We start from the raw sequence: 15,195 nt of genomic DNA, 5'->3' as shown, positions 1-15,195 counted from the left end.
AAAATGCTGGAAGGAAATTCCATATTTTGAAAACTACATGGTAACCCTAAAGATTTGTTTGACTGCCCAAGAAGACTTATCCAGGGTGAGAAATGATTGTTTTAGTCGAGGCTCAGAGGCTCCGTTAATCATTACAAGTTTTGCTGATGGTGCCCAGAAGTGAGCCTTAATGACAATATGGTATTGATTCTACCCTCCGCACTATTAATGACCACCGCCAACATCCTTAATCAGCAATTAGATGTCTGATAGAAATTCGTTTGCTCTGATCAGAGGTTGCATTGACCCGAGTGCCTTTAACAGCCCTAAAAATAAATAAATAAATAAGTGTAGGAACCTGTCTTAACACACAAGGACCATCTGTCACAATTATACGCCATGCTTGTCAGCTTTAGCCTTCAGTTCGCTGCAACAAGACGGAATAGGAGATGTCTCGAACCTCCATCAACTCCTGCATTTTCTGCCGGCAGTGGGAACACATCGACCCGTTCTCCACTCAGCCCAGCTGCTCAGGATCACCCAGCAAATCTTACTAATATGTCAGCGTGACAGTCGGTGATGCCTCCTAACAGCCAGTTTCCTTTTGCTGCTTAAACACACCAACCTCGAGTAGAAACAGGGCAATTTCTGAAGCTAACCACGGAAATGTGAATATAGCAGCGCAGCCAGATCTCTGCTGATGTAAGATCTGATGAGTGAGTTGTGACAGAAATTCTTGACTGCTATTTGAATTGGCCAGATAGTATACAGTTTGTCACCAAACTTTCAGGGTGCCCGCACATCCTTAAAACGTCCCAAAAAGTCTTACGATTATCATCTAAAAGTAAAGGCTTTAAAATGTCTTAAACTCATTACAAAAAATAATCTAAGTTGGCCTTATATGTTCATCCCAGGCCCACATATATGTTGTGGCAGAACTATTTAATCTCACCTATTCTGCATAGTATTTAATTTTGTTGTGTCAGCCAAAAGTTTGAGTGGCGTGCAGACATCTTCATTACGTTCTGTGACTCAAGGCAGTTGGGGCTACCACAAACTAGCTAGGTGTTTTTTGTTTTTTTGTTAATCATGGACAATTAAAAATGTATTAACTGTTGGATAGACAATGTTGGCCCTCACCATTGGCTCACTTCTGTTGCCAACCCCAATTGAGACTCAGTGCTTTATGATTTTTGCTCCTAGGGCTGTGCTCAGCCCTAGGGGCTAAGCCTGTGACTGTGAATAAAGAAAATGTTTTTTTTTTTTTCTGTCATGGATCAGGTCTTAAATTTAATTAAGACCTGATATAGGTCTTAATGAATGGTCTTTAAAAGTCTTAAATATGAGTCGGTAAAACCTACCGATATCCTGTTCTTACTACAAAGCCACTGTAAAGTTGAATTAGAAGAAATAGAGGACAAAATATGGGGTGTCAGGTCAAAAAATTGTTTGCAGCAAATACCAGCATCTGAAAGACCCATTTTTGGGAAATTGGTTTGAATCTTGTCAAGACCCAACTGTGGGCCTGACAAATCTGTCACTGTTAAGCTAAGACTGATGCAGTAGACCTCAAATTTTTGAAAGCTCATATCACCCTGTATAAACTGAGGTTTTCAAAAAGCACACCTACATATAACTGTAGTGTAACAGAACAATGACATTGGCTGGTTCTGCTTATTAAAAAGAGAAAAATAAAAGTCTCCATTCATTGTCACTGCATTTTGGTTGGAGGTTGCATTTTGACTGCATTTTGATTACTTTAGTCAAAAATTAGAAGTTCTAAATTAAAACAAAAAGAAATCCGTTTCAAAAGCTTCAAGTAAGAATGCCTGACATTCCTCACCAGTCCCATCCTCTATACCCAATTTGGCAGTCTTGCATTTAAAACATTGTAGTGTAAAGCAATGTGTAAAAGTTGATCTTCAATATACTTATTCTTACTCCTGCGGAAATACTTCATTATTCTGACCAAGAATTGTAAAATCATCTTTAGGTAATACAAGAATAAACCAAATACTGCTCTTTAGCTTGCCCAGATGCAGTGACTACAAATGCAGCATTGTTCCTCCTTTAATGGCAATACCTCTGAGAATGTGAGGTGTTGAAGTCATACACCGACCCTAGATGATGATATTCTTTTACAATTTGAAATCATCAGTTCTCTGGAAAGAGTAAACAAATGGTGCTGAAAAGTAGAATATTTTTTTGAGCAGTTATCTAAAAGATGTGTCAAAAACTCTGACTTGTGTGTCCTTTTGAGAGCGGAGTCAGGCATGGGATGTGATGAAGACTGGGGAAAAGATGATTGACTGACCAGCCAGCAGAAGCTGAGATGAGACGATGCACCCAATCAGACTAACCTGGCCTGGATCAACTTGGTTAAAATTTGATTGCATTGTTTTATTTACCAAAACTTCTCAGTCTCTCAGCAGGATAGTTTTTTCAGAATGCTTAATATTTGGAATTCCAATAGAAGGAAACATTTCAAAAACTTCCAGCCTCAGAGTGAACTCCCTGTTTAGACAGCTCTTTGGTGAGTAGCTGGCAAATCGTTCTGGCCGAGAGAGTTGACAGAACCTGGAGCAGAAGCCCGGGTTCGTTCTCAGAAAGTAAACAGGATCTGAGCTAAAATGGATGGACTTCCATCTTAGTCATTGCATTTTGGTTGGAGGTTTCATTTAAATAGCGATACTAGTAATAATACTATCCTTCAACTTACCCCACATAAAGTTGTTTTCTAACTACCAACTTTCAGGCTTTCATCTGTTGCAGCCCCTCTAATTAAACCCCCACAGGAGGGATACATGATATATCAGCATTAACATAATCAACTGATGTGAGTCATTTTTTAACATCTAGGTATTGGCTCCATAAGTAAAACTAGGCTAATAAATCAATGTTTTATTTTCATCTTGCTGCCATTTGTATTTCTGGAAGAGGTCGGTCATGTGGTTTCTGTTTGGTCATGTGATTGTGACAGTGACGCAGCACAAGTCTGAGGAGTGTTTAACTGAAGTAGAGAAACAATGTTAATGGTGTGGTTGTTTTTTCAATGTCGAAAGGGTAGGAGAATATGTAATTAAAATATACTACATACAATATATGTAAATATCTGTAAGAAAAAAAAACTGGATATCAATATTAGTCCAAATTTTTACATCTGTGCATTTTTACTTATTTTGCTGGATGGTAAATTGTTGCTGAAATTTGATTTTGTCTATCAATCTTTTCTGTCCAAAATGGAGAGCAATTTTTGTAACAGACTGTTGTTATTGAATGACCAAAGCATTCAAATCAAAGTTTTCTATTTGCTTAGATGAAATATGAAAACAACAAATGGCTGATGTTCAGAAAGCCAGGAAATATATTGATTAGATGGCTTCGAATCTTTTTAATAAGCAAGTCTTGTTTCTGAGAGGCAATCTAAAGAAATCCGAGGGGAAGTAGATTTTGCTACACTGAGACAAAATCATTATATTTTGTAGAATGATAGTGATTTACTAGTTAACATTGTTAAAGCTGAAGAAAATAAAACTATTCTTTACTTTTGAATACATAAAAGCTCCCTGGAACAATATCTGCATGTAGTCTAAGTAAAGCTTTCTATGTGCATAACTTTTCACTTTCTTTTAAAGCAGTTAATCTTTCCAAAATGTCTAATAACATATGAAACTGTAAAATAGGAATGCATGAAATCTAGGCAACAGTACAGCTAACACAGTTGGCTTTAGACTCTTTACTTTGTCTTTTTTATAAAGCTGCCAGTTGACTCTGCAGAGCTGAAACACCCATAAATATCTCATCAGAGTGTGCAGCTGTCAAAAGTTATCTTGTTTTAATGTGAACCTTGAACAATCTCATTTCACGCTGTTTGATTTTTCCATCTTTGCTACTCGTTTTTTCAGGTTTTTCTTGGTTATGCTTGCACTTATTTTTAATTTCTAGATTTTCTTTCGTACCTTTTGTACCTTGAAGGTATCATTAAGTCACAGAGTTATACGCAATGTATGGAAAGTAAAAAGATTTAATCATTTTTAGACAAGTTCTGAAATACTGCAGTTCTTATCTTTTAATTACAAGATTCAGATGCCAATATGAGATAAGTGGATTATGTTTCCTTGAATTCCCTCCCTGTTAGACTGATTTTATATACATATGTACATATATGTGTGTGTGTGCCTGCGGATAGAATACGAGAATAGCACTGGAGCACTTGGAGTCGGTTCCAGAAAAACAATGTCTGCTAGACAACTTCAAAGATTTGGAGGTGGGTTGAAATCAGGTCCATGTGGATCTTCATTCTAACTGTTTTGAATTCAGTACTCAGCACTGCTGAAGCTTTAGGAAGCTCCACTTGGTTGGAAACAGCCGAGTCTCATGTCTGCTTGGTTGTGACAACAGCCTCTGTTCGGTTTATTCAGGAATCACGGCAACAGATGGCGTTTGTAGAGCAGCGCTGTGGTAGATACAAAGAGATCGTCCAGGACCTGCAGGACCAGCTGGACGAGTCCAAACGCAGAATCCAAGAGTACAGAGTAGGACATAATGTAGACACACACACATTTGTATTTATGTCTTTAAGCTGTTGCAATGACTTCGATTCGTTTAAATAATGATACTAATAATAATACTATCCTTCATTTTACCCCACACCACAACATTCTGTCCTCTTGTACATGCTCAGAGACCTGACACTTTGATCAACATCTTTGAAACTCCTAGGCCTTGGTCCACTACATTACTTTAAATGTCCCAAATCCATAGGGGGCAGTTTTGTGCAAAGATATGTCAGCCAATCAAATTGCTACATAAGGACAACGTCCTGTAAGTCTTTTAATTAAAATCAATTTAGTTTGTTTTTTCTCAAAATATCACTTTACATCTCTGCATTGATCCCTGCTGTGTCTTTAGGTTTGTGTTTCTGTCCGTTTCTGCTGTATAAAACGTTTCCAAGGGTGTAGAACTTTTTCACGTCGCTCCTGGAGGGTCTTGTTACAGAAAACAAGGAAATCTCTACCTTGCTCAAGAGGACTCAGTCTCATTGGCAACTTGTCCAGTCACCCCTTGTTGATAGGGACAGTGGCATTGCTTCTCTGCTGACTAGTTGTTCCTGACAAAATTTTTTTCCCCCCATAGCTATGGGAGTATGGACCAGGAGTGTCCGATTTTGGCCCTTAGGATGGTTTTATGTGGCCCTCAATCCAAATTTGGCTTGTCAACACAGGTGTTCAATATATAGGTACACTTTTTAAAGAAATTTTGTTTTATGGCAAAATTTTTAGAAATTACATTTTTCATAAACTGGAAAATTCTATGTGGAATACTAGATATTTTAATTAATCACATTTTAGGAAATGTAGAAAACTGGACACCTTTCTTTTAATACAGCATTTTTATTTTTTGTATTGATGTGATTTAGAGATCTCTTCACCAGTCATACTACTTTATTTTATGAAAACATTATGTTTAGTTGATTTTATTGGGGGATGGGATAATGGATGTATTTATGCATTTCTAATTTAAAAAAAAAGGATTTTGATGTAAGTCAAATACTTTAATTTTGAAATTCCACATGACTAAGCTTGGACAAGTCTGCTTTTGAAAATGGATTGTTGTATTTTATTCAGAGTCATTTCTGCTCCTTGATGTTTGTTGATGAGTATGTTGTTCAGTTTAATCAGGGAATCCAACTTTTGTCCCAATAAGGCCTGATGATCTGAAAAAGTGCAGGAGGTCACATAAACAAGAACACATTACCACACACACACAGAATGAAATGTTTAATTCCTTTTTTTTAAAAACTGGGCTTTCTCAGCAACACCACCTTTTATCCAAGTCCACCTAATAGCACTGCTTTGTTCGAACAGTGGCTGTTTGGATAAGGATTTTCTAACTCTGACAGCATTTTCATGAATAACTCACCCACACAAGCTACTGCATGCACCGCACCTCATTTACAAGTTCTATGAATAAATGAATAATTTCAGGTGGCAGTAATGTCTCGGAGAAGGTCCGAGTGCAGCAGCACAAATGGACGTTCAAATGAAACCTAACGATTACCAGTCTCCTTTAATTGCCCCGTTTATGTTCTTTGCTGGAAAAACAGTCAGGGGAGCCATTAAGACATCACTGTTGACAGCTGATTGCTATCAGCAGTCTGCAACCTCCTCTCAATAGTCATGCAGTCACTCTTTAAGTGGTTTTGCTCTTCTAGATTACCTCTCACTTTGCTTAATGACTCCCATGATAAGTGATAAGTGACATTTGCATCAGCTTAATGGCTGCTGCTCACTTGTGGTTTATTTAAACAAAAACAGGTGGAAGAAAACGTTCACAGGTTCAAATGTTGATCTGTAATCTATGTACAGTTCCAGTCAGATGCTTATATACTCACATCATCAGCAAGAATAGTAACTTGAGGTTATTAATGATTCATTTGAATTTTACTTTAGTTCAGGGTTGACTAATAATAAAACAGACTTTCTTGAAGAATTTGTTGCACTAATTTTAATGTTGTATTTTCTTTGAAAAATATATAGTAACAGGCCTTAAATGTACAGTTCTGGAAATATATGTATTACTTTTGGTGGGATATTTGACCATCTTATCAGAATTAATAGCGCTTATTTAAAAAAGTTAGTGTCCTGTCATAGACGTTGCCCTTAAGTATCTTTAGATTATTAGCTGGGTTGAGGGTCCTTTCAGAAGGCTAATGTTAACGTACTAAATATATTTTTATGTGTATTTTTGATTATTGTGCTCTTGGAACACCAAAGCTGTCTGCATCAGATTAAAGAAAATATCAGATGTCGGTGTCGCTGTCTAAAAACTTAGTTGCGTTAACCGTAAAGCAGGAGTGATGAACATTAGTTTCACTGAGGCTAAAAGCACTATGCCATTACAGTGTGTAGCAAAGCTGATGCTAACTTCAAGTTACAGATAATGGGGGGGATTTAAAAAAAAGAACATGAGAAGAGAAAAACGAACTGCTACGTAAACTATCTTCATCCACTTTTGGAAAACAAAGCATGAAGATTTAATATCAGGATGCACTGCAGCGGTGCTAACCAAGCTCCAAATACAAATGGCGTCAATTTGTTTTGTCACAATATCTGGAGGAAAGTTTGGAAGAGCTTTAAAACCTCTTCCATCTTTTACCTGCTCAAAAAAATTGTTGATGACCATATTGTGCTTTTTCTTATGCTTGCTTTCCTCAAATATTGAGTAAGACTACACTTCAAAACAAAAACTAGATTGTTGAAATTTTACAACAAAAAACATACATCAGAACAGTTTTTTTGGAATTAAATCAGGCAAACATTAGATTTTTAAAACAACCCATCTTGACCCTGTTGAAAATTTGCGAGCTATACTTAAAAGCCAGGACCGTACCAGGAAAACCGACTAATTAAAATAGGCTCTACCACTTCAGATAAAATGAGTTCTCAAATATGCAATTAAAATTACACCAAGAGCTTGTTGAGTGCTACAAAAAGTGTGTGGTTTCTGCCTAACTGCCATTTAATCAAATATAGCTAAGAAAGTGTATTTATTCGAGCCCAATATATATAATTGAATATATTAAAGTTGTAGCTGGGGGAAAAAGTTCAAATAAATCATTAAAAGTCTCAGATGTAAACTTGAGCAAAAAAAAAAAAAAAAAAAACCCTACAAAGTTGAGTCATGGTTTTTTAGGGGCAGTGGGTTTGATTTCCTTTAGTCTTCATATTGTGGTTTTGCTGTGAATCAACACTAATAAACATAGCAACATAGCTGTTGCTTTAGAAGCCCAACATTGCGTAAAATTCACCTTTTTTAGATCAAATTGTGTTGAACCCAAATTTCAATTTTCTTACAAACTTTGTTTTACTGTTCAGTTTGCCATTAGGTAAGCAAATAACATTGTCAGACAACACTTTAGAAATACAACAGTTGCACAAACCTGGAGACTGATCCAGGTGTGATAATTGATTCACACACAACCGAATCAATTATCTTTGTGAGAGTTTCTATAAAAGCTCTATTAGCCTTGCCTCTCATTTCCAGCTGTGAGAAAGCGACTGAAGTTTGGCCATAAAAAAAGTTATTTGGAGATAAAGTTGCCCCACTATTTACACCTCATAATAACAGTCTTTTTTTCCCCTCAGTTTTTTTTTCTTCCATCTTTCTGTATTTCCAGGAAGAAACGTTGGATGCAACCTCCAGGAGTCTGAGACTAGCTGCTCTTTCTTCTTCCATCAAAGGCCCCAGCACATTCCTGAGCAGCAGAGTGAAGCCCGACTGTCTCTGTGAGTGTGCATCCCTTTCTCTCTGGGAACCTTTTGATCATAGCTCTCCTTCCTCCTTTTAAACTTTTCCTTTTGTAATCAGATTTTGAATCTCCCATGTTCTCCACCTGCACATTCATTTCTCAGCCCTTTCTCGGATCTCATAAGGATATTTATTTTCTTCAGTTTTCCCGAGCCAATTTGAGTAGAGGGCAGCTGCCACATACCTTGTATGTGGGCTCCAATAAATACACGCTGAAAAACTTAAGTCCAGCTGGATTTGAGTATGTCTGTCAAAACAGTGCGTCAAGAATGCAGCAGGTTTTAGAAAATCTGTTTGAAAACATGGACGTTCCCTGCAGATGGACCGCGCCTCCTTCTCTAAAAGTGTGAAAAGATGCTAACATGTACATTTCAACATTTGGTTTTGCTAATTCTTACTTAAAGATGAAATATTTAAATATTTATCACAAAAATCAGAGAACTGTCTGCAGCTTCTTATTTCTTCCACAAGCACAAATCTCAAGGATTTTTTATTCCGAAATATACACAGACTCACATTTACCTTGACCTATCATTAGTGTTGTGGTAATAGATTTCACATTGTGCCTCATCCCACTTTTCTAACCAGTAACATGTGGGAAAAATGTCTTGCTGTAAATAAAATAATCTGCAATATCTACAATATTAAGGAATCATTTTCTTAAAACAAACTTCTAATTCTTGCTGAAAGGTTACTTGTAAGTTATTTCCGACATATTTCAAGTGTACTAAGACATCTACATTAGAAACTAGACCAAAACTAGTCAGTAAGACTTAGCTTTTGCAGTGAATGGCACCACTTTACACATCTAGCAAAGAACCAACTGTTTATCAAAACTAACAGATTTTCACTGGTATTTTCATTCTATTTTTTACAATTGCCTATTTTCTGAGTGATGAAGCGTAGGTAATAGGTAAACACACATGACAACTTTCAGAAGACTGAGCAGAACCATGACAAAGCACTAAAATACTGAGCATGTCTGTTTATGTTGTCTTGTCGTGCTTTGTTCCTCCTTGCTGCAGCTCCTCCCAGACGCCTGACCACCACAGACCGGGATGACACCCAAGGCGACGGGTCTCGACCGTTCACGCGTTAGTTCAGGGATGAGCAAACCTTTAACCGGATCTCTGCGAGCCTCAGCATCTCTTGCTGCCTGGTGCTCACCCACAACCTGCTCCTCTGCGGTAAGAGGTCCCCGGTTCAACGCTAATCCCATCTCCAATTAGCTCAGGAATGTTAGAGACATTTCTTAAAACACTGAAGGAGTAACGGCTTGTCTTTTTGCTGTGAGGGAAGCACAACTGTGAAGACTTTTGATGCCATTTGAAAGAACCTATATTTAAAATATTTATAAAGCTTGAGACCAATATATATTTTACTATTACCTGTGTCGCTGTTATCTGTCATCATGCCAATGTGTTTGTGCTAAAACTTTCGAGCGACCAACAAAACTCCGATGCCATTTCAACAAGCTGCAGTTGTTTTTCCTAACTTGTAGTTACTGTGTTCATCATGAAATGTTTGACCATCTCTTCATTTTTGTGCGATGCAGTAGATATTTGTTCAGGAAACAAGCACAGATGGGTGTTTTTATGAATTGTTCCACAAGTGTGCTGCAAATTAACGTTGCAGTTTCTAATATGTACTTTTTAAAAATGTCTTCGCTTTTAAATGTTCCTTGTTTGTAACTCAGAAACCTTACATTTATCAAATAAAATTTATATTTTATGCATTTATAAGCTGTCATGAAAGTAAATTTTTTACTAATATCTGTCAGGAATTTAGTTACTTAAAATCATCACTCTTTTTTGTTTTTCTTACATTTGTGCTAAAAAGCAGCATTAACAGCATTAAATTATTTTTGCTATTTTTTTATTGTCTTAAAGCATGTTACTAGTGATAGTAATATTCATATCCAAGCACAAGGCATCTGAGAAGACAAGTTTTAAAAAGGTGTTACATTTTGATTATCAAGCGCCGACATTGTTGCATAAAACAAAATCAGAGACACTAGCTCGAATTACAGGTAAGAAAATGAAGATTTAGATGGAGATTTTTGCAGTCAAGAGAAGAAAGGAGAAATGTCAGAGATATTAATAAACTGGCACCCTGTGGAGAAATTTAAGAACATTTTCATGAGTCCAATTTGGCTGCAGCTCTTCACTGTGACAACCAGAATAACCTGGTTTTTGTAAGTGAGCCATGCAGCGGTGTAGCAAGTTTCACTTTTCTCCTCCCTGTTAATATGTTTTCCTTCAGAGGGTTAAACTGTGAAAAGAATTTTCAAGGACTTCTATAGCCATGTTTTCAATGACCAAAAAAATTAAAAATCCAATTATAAAGATAAATTCGCTTAATGGAAACAGTGTGTGTCACACCAGTTTGCACACGCGCTTATTTGTAGCTGCTGTCCTGCCTTGGCGATGTGCAGCTAAGCTCTTGTATAGTGCATCAAAAGTTGAGTTTGTCCTTCAAAAGAGTTGAACCCAAAGCTTGTCTAGATCCCAAGGTCCCAAAAATAAGGACCTTGTCTCTCCAATGCCTGAATAAGACGGCGACGTCTCTTTTTATGGCTGCTGATGAGCACCAACATGGATATAGCTCTTATATTTACGTCTGTCACCGCCATAAATTTTAATGACTTCAATGTTAAGTTTCTTCATTTAATGGAAACACAGCAATTGCAAAATAGTTTTTTTGACATTAGCCGATTATCGACAAAGTTTGCACACATTTGTAATGGAAACACAGCTGTTGTCACTTCAAATCATTCCTACTGCTCTCAAGTCAGACAGCACCTGGAATCATTTGGTTCAGACACTGAGAAAATCCCTTTTTGCAGTTGAAGCATGTTTGGAAACAGCTGTTTCCCATTTAAGGCAATCTGTTGAACATCATATATTTTGTGCTCACAGTGGATACACAAAGTGAAAAACACTGTGAAGAAAAGTTGCTTTTTTGTCTGTTTTTACGTGCTGAACTTTATGCTCACAAACGGCAGCTGCAGACACTTACAAAGGTCAGAGACACTTTCTGCTTTTCCTCATACAGAGTTCCAGATTTTCTGTGGAACTTGAGACTTTTCTGACGCAATTCTTCAGTCCTTCTCCTTGAACGTTTAAAATTTTATTTAGTGTATCCATAGGGACTCAAAAGAGACAAGAGCAGGTCCTTCGTGACTACTTACATGGTTATAAGATTTAGCCGTTACATGTATTTAAAGGAAATCACCGGATACTTTTTCTTATACATGTTCTCTGATCGGCCTTGGAGAGGTTTCTTCTTATTCCAGTTTCAGTGCAGTCTTTTCACCTCCTGGTAAATATAGACTCAATGTAACATCTTGTGCATGACTATCACCTCTCTCTCTCTCTCTCTCTTTTTTTTTTTTCCAAGTCTATTTTTGACTAATGAGACACAGGACCATCGTCTTATTTTATTATGTTGCGACCACAAACTTTACTGCATTTCTACTGATTACTGTACATATTTCGTAAGTATCCACGACATTGTGTCGATGTGGAATACAAAGTCCTGATACGATACATTGAAGTTTCTAGTTTTGATGTGACAAACTGAAAAAAGTTGCTCACGTTTGCCGATATTTTGCTAAAACTTTCAGCTTGGCACTCTGGTTCTGGTAGTTTGTTGACTGATCCTTCACTTTCTCTTGAGTTATATGTTACTTTTAATATTTAGGAGGGAAAAAAATACATTTACTACTCCCAACTTCTTGAGTGGTGGTGCATTAAAGGTGCCAGAGCTTTGTGTTTCTGTGTTTGAAACTGCTGTGGGTGTCTTTTGTGCTGAAGAATATAATATTCAGAGAACGAGAGAGGGAGAGAAAGAATTGTGACAGCAAAGTGGCCGCTTCTAAAAGTCAAACCTTATGAAAGCTTTGGCATTTTGCGGTTCTAAAGCCCTCTTATCTAAACATTTTTTAAAAGGAAATGTCTCATTTTTAAAGGACTTAATAACACAGTGGAAACAAATTGCTGTGCAACACGTGCAATTTTGGGGCCGTGTTACGAGTCCTCGCTTTATGTGGCAAAGTCAACTGAGCCCGGAGCTGTAAGGCTTCATTCAGGCCTCACCTGAATGGTTCCTCCCCAAACTTCTGACTATAAATATAAACTTCAAACTCAGATCCAGTGGGAAAACTACCCTGTACCCTGAAACGGAAATTTAAGGGTACAAATATTGTGACTTAATGGGAACATGGGCAGTATTATGTGTTTTCCTACCACAAAGTGCCATTTTAACAACTGATAGCAGTGTGTAGAGAGTACAAATATATGTATACATATTCAATATACTAAGAAGAAATTTGTAATTTAACGCCTTGAAATTGGGCCTCTCTCTTTAAGAAACTCCTGCTTTTTCTTCAGCAAGTTGTCACAACATGCCTCCTCTATTAACTCTTTAACAAGGTTTTTACCAGTGTTTCACTATAATGAGATCCGCTGATGTGCACTTCCACCAGTTGTTTGCTAATTGCTGTTGGCTAGTCTGAAGGAACTGAATGGGGAAGTCACAGTGGTAAGCTGCTCTGTGAGACGGCGGCTTGGAAACTGAGCTCAGAGGAGGAGTTGTGCCTTGAAGGCGGAGCTATGTCCATCCAGGTGTTTTGCACAGCAGTTGCCATAGGAGAATAAAATATTTCTCAAACATTCATGAAAGAATCAAGGTAACAATCCAGGTATGTTTTTGATGACGAAATAACATTATATATATATATATATATATATATATATATATATATATATATATATATATATATATATATATTTTAAAAGCACACACAAAAGAAAAGAATTAATGTATTTTTTTTTTCTGGGGGAGAGGCGGAAACATATGGGGCACATTTGTTTTCATTCTTTTTTGCTCCTAAAGGCCCCAAAATATATGAAGCTTGGTGACATCCAGATGTTTTGGAAATGCCTCTGCATCTCAATAGAGAACATTGCTGTCACAAAAACCAAACTGCAGGCAAAATGTGTCAGAAAATTAGCACTGCACATCTGATTGCACATGGATGGGGCTGAGTACAAATACTGCTTCAGATTCACCTGCCTGTTATTTCCTCTCCTTCAGACTCTGCTCAAGTTTACATAACGCCGATGAGTAATCTCAGTCAGTCGTCCTCACGCCAATATCCTCACATCCGCTGAAGCACGTAAAATCTGCTGTGTTTGGCTGAGTCACTCACGCACAATCACAAGTAATCAGCCTTCCGTTCTTGTGATCTGTGTCTTGGTGACACGGTAGGTGTATCCCGTGGAAAAGCAGCCCCACTTTGCAAAGCGCGCTCAGACTACAGGATCAGTTCTGCAGCTCCCAGCAGACTGCTCTCCGCATTTATATTCTGCCCCACCATTAGTCTAACTTAACTCCACTTTATCCAGGTAAGACATTGATGAATAAATTTGCCGCCTCGCCTTTGGTTCGTGTTTGTGTTTCCCAGCAGAGGAAGATCCACCGTCTACATGAAACAACAACTATCGGAGAGTTTTGGAGTCCTCCCACCTGAGCCCACATCTGTCAGAATGGATTGCTGCGTGACATTCAGAATAATTCAGCTCTCAGACTTATTCATGAGCTCACAATTGATTTCTCCACACACACACACACACGCATTCATTTTTCTATACCAACCACAAGTGTATATGCAAATTTGCTGAGCAATCAGGGCCTAAGCTGAGTTTGGTGATGAAAACATGCAAATGTACAAAAATACTCCCAACTTAAACCTGTGCAGACAGTCTGAGCCTACTCCTGACCTCCTCTCTACGCGCTGGCACACCTTCTCCCTCAGGTTTGTGCCACAAGTAGCTTATTAAGAAACAGACAACCCCTCACCCTCTGCACTGACATCAGGTCTGACCTCTCCAATCTGTTCCTGCACTCTGAGCAACACAGTGATTAGCTGTGATCATCCAGTGGGGCACTTTCTGAAGTCACCCTGTGCCTGTTGCTTCCAAAGATCTTTTACCTGGTAAGTACGTAGCCACCATCCTGGCTAGATGGGGTTGAGGTAATTAATCCCTTTTACCAAACTGCCAAAATCTCACGCCGCTCCATTTTTGCTTACATTTTATGAAGAAGAAAGTTGCATTCAGTGTCTTCATGTTCTTTTTTCAGTAGTTCTTGGTACAGTGCCATCACAGGAGAGGGGGTGAACAGGTCGCTCAAAGGGTTTACTTCAATTGACTCAGTCACACTTAAGTCCAAAACTAAATTTAAGGGGACAAATGAACCCAACAAGGATGGCCCTATCTTGACAACTTGTATGGATAGAAAGTTTTAGTTTCCCTGTAACTTTTGGCAGTTCACGGAAACAGTTGTGTCTGTTCGATCTAAAAAAAGAAAAAGGAAATTGCAAGGCATTAAGAGGGCCTGCTAATTAACTGACTCATGTTTGGTTCTTTCAAAGTTAAGTCTGCAGTGAAAAGATATCTAATTTTCACTAATGGTCTGTCACAATCAAGTGACTCAGGATTTAAAGCAGCAACATCGCATTCATCACCTTTTCCTTCCAGCTAATATTTGCAAGTTTAAGGCTCACTGGATATTATCCCACTAAAACGACCATTAGTAAACACAGCAACTCCTCTGCGTTGCTTCTGCGGCTCGCAGGCAATCAGGACATGATGGGGTGGTTGCCATTTCTGTTTACTGCAGGTTTAATGCTGGCGTAAGCCTCTGCAGCCATCACCTCCGCCGATTCCCATTAGAGCAAATCTATTTGGCTTGCATTACAAGCCCATTCAATCAGACAAGCCGGGCCCGCTCTTTCATTTAAGCCAGAAGGACTGAGTGTGTATCCAGCCGCTGCCTTTTCAATAAGCGAACGGGTTATTGCGCCGGAGTCTCGACATCGGGCTCATTTTCTCTCCCGAGCCC

At 38.1% G+C, this 15,195-nt stretch overlaps 1 protein-coding gene across 3 annotated transcripts in view; it reads left to right on the top strand.

The window, feature by feature from the left end:
• The window catches only part of LOC129368943 (centrosomal protein of 128 kDa-like), a 51,556-nt gene extending 41,525 nt beyond the window's left edge, over window positions 1–10,031 (top strand). For 2 of the 3 annotated variants that reach the window (XM_055044129.1, XM_055044127.1), the window contains 4 exons: window positions 4,169–4,246; window positions 4,401–4,514; window positions 8,159–8,267; window positions 9,315–10,031. In XM_055044129.1, coding sequence (XP_054900104.1) covers window positions 4,169–4,246; window positions 4,401–4,514; window positions 8,159–8,267; window positions 9,315–9,388 — 375 coding nt within the window. In that variant the 3' untranslated portion in view covers window positions 9,389–10,031. The remainder of the gene's footprint in view (window positions 1–4,168; window positions 4,247–4,400; window positions 4,515–8,158; window positions 8,268–9,314) is intronic. The other variant, XM_055044130.1, reaches the window with a different exon arrangement.
• Window positions 10,032–15,195: the final 5,164 nt, after the last annotated feature.

This window comes from Poeciliopsis prolifica, unplaced genomic scaffold, assembly GCF_027474105.1.
Source record: "Poeciliopsis prolifica strain line A6 unplaced genomic scaffold, Auburn_PproV2 SCAFFOLD020, whole genome shotgun sequence".
Classification (NCBI taxonomy): Eukaryota; Metazoa; Chordata; class Actinopteri; order Cyprinodontiformes; family Poeciliidae; genus Poeciliopsis; species Poeciliopsis prolifica.
The sequence above is the reverse complement of the archived record's forward strand: the minus strand, read 5'-3'. Positions and strand labels throughout refer to the sequence as shown.